Source organism: Eimeria mitis, genomic scaffold (assembly GCF_000499745.2).
Source record: "Eimeria mitis Houghton genomic scaffold, Emh_scaff3254, whole genome shotgun sequence".
NCBI lineage: Eukaryota > Apicomplexa > Conoidasida > Eucoccidiorida > Eimeriidae > Eimeria > Eimeria mitis.
The window spans coordinates 4,880-6,053 of record NW_013571593.1 but is presented as its reverse complement, the minus strand read 5'-3'; the positions used below and the strand labels follow the sequence as shown (position 1 = coordinate 6,053).

At 36.5% G+C, this 1,174-nt stretch overlaps 1 protein-coding gene across 1 annotated transcript in view; it reads left to right on the top strand.

Annotated features, from left to right (window-relative positions):
• Positions 1–1,103: 1,103 nt before the first annotated feature.
• Positions 1,104–1,174, top strand: part of EMH_0063990 (uncharacterized protein) — a gene marked incomplete at both ends in the record, with an annotated part of 530 nt that continues 459 nt past the window's right edge. The window contains one exon of the mRNA XM_013498203.1: positions 1,104–1,136. Coding sequence (XP_013353657.1) covers positions 1,104–1,136 — 33 coding nt within the window. The remainder of the gene's footprint in view (positions 1,137–1,174) is intronic.

Sequence of the window (1,174 nt, the reverse complement as noted above, 5' to 3'; positions counted from 1 at the left end):
AAAAAAAAAAAAAAAAAAAAAAAAAAAAAAAAAAAAAAAAAAAAAAGACATCATCATGGCTCGTTGCTTACCGGGTTACGCGTCGCGGGAACAGTCAGACGACCTCCAGGCTGTGCAGAATCAACAGAAGAAAATTTGTGAAAAATAAATAAAAATATTTGCGGCAGAGTTTGTTGGTTTTGTATTTGTACACTTGCCTTGGTGGCTACGATGACGTCCGCGGGTCCGTCGAATATTTTATCGAGAACTTCATTGAAATCTGTTTGCATTTGCAGCATAGAATCCACAATATCACCGCGTTCAGCTTTCTGGTGGTTTTGAACGGCGTTTGCAAAAGAGAGGCCGCTGCTGAGCAGGAGCAGAGAAAAAAGGAGAAAATAAACCATTTCTCGCTATTCTTGAGGGAATATATGAATCATTTCTCTTTATTTTTATGAAAAAAAAACAATATTTCTCTGATGTTTCCGCCGAAATTTGTACAGAATGACGTGATCGAGATAGATACTACGGTTCGACTGAGCTGCCTATACACCTGAATCTGTTTCAATTGAATTTCAGTTCAAATGCAACAAAAGCGGCGTCATTTCAATCCTAATAAAGTGAATACTCGTTGCGTTGGTTTTATAAAACAAAGAAAACCAAAATTTATTACAAGAAAACCAAAATTTATTTTAACTAAAATAAATTTATGCTGAGGAAGCAGCAGAATGCTTGCACTTGATTCAGAAACGCCTCTGAAACCGGGCAGCATATGAGGCATTTGTGAACGGGTAACGAGCAAAATAATTATATTTTTAGTTTATTTATTTTATTTATTTAAAAAATAATTATATTCTTAGTTTACTTATTTTATTTTATATTTATTTTCGGTGGAGATCGCGTGCTAGCAGCAACAAATAAGAAGAGGTACGCAAGCCATCGCCGGCTAAACCCAGCGGCGTTTCACGCTTTCAATCAAAATTTTTAATATTTTTCAGTTTATTTATTTAATTTTATATTTATTTTCAGTGGATATCCCGGGCTAGCAGCTACAAATCAACAGAAGAAGAGGCATGCAAGCCGTCACAGGCTAAACCCAACGCCTTCACTCTTTCCATCAAAATATGCAAATTGTTCGTCTGCGCTTCCTTCGCCACGTGAGATAACACCGCATGCGTTATCTCCATCACTCTGC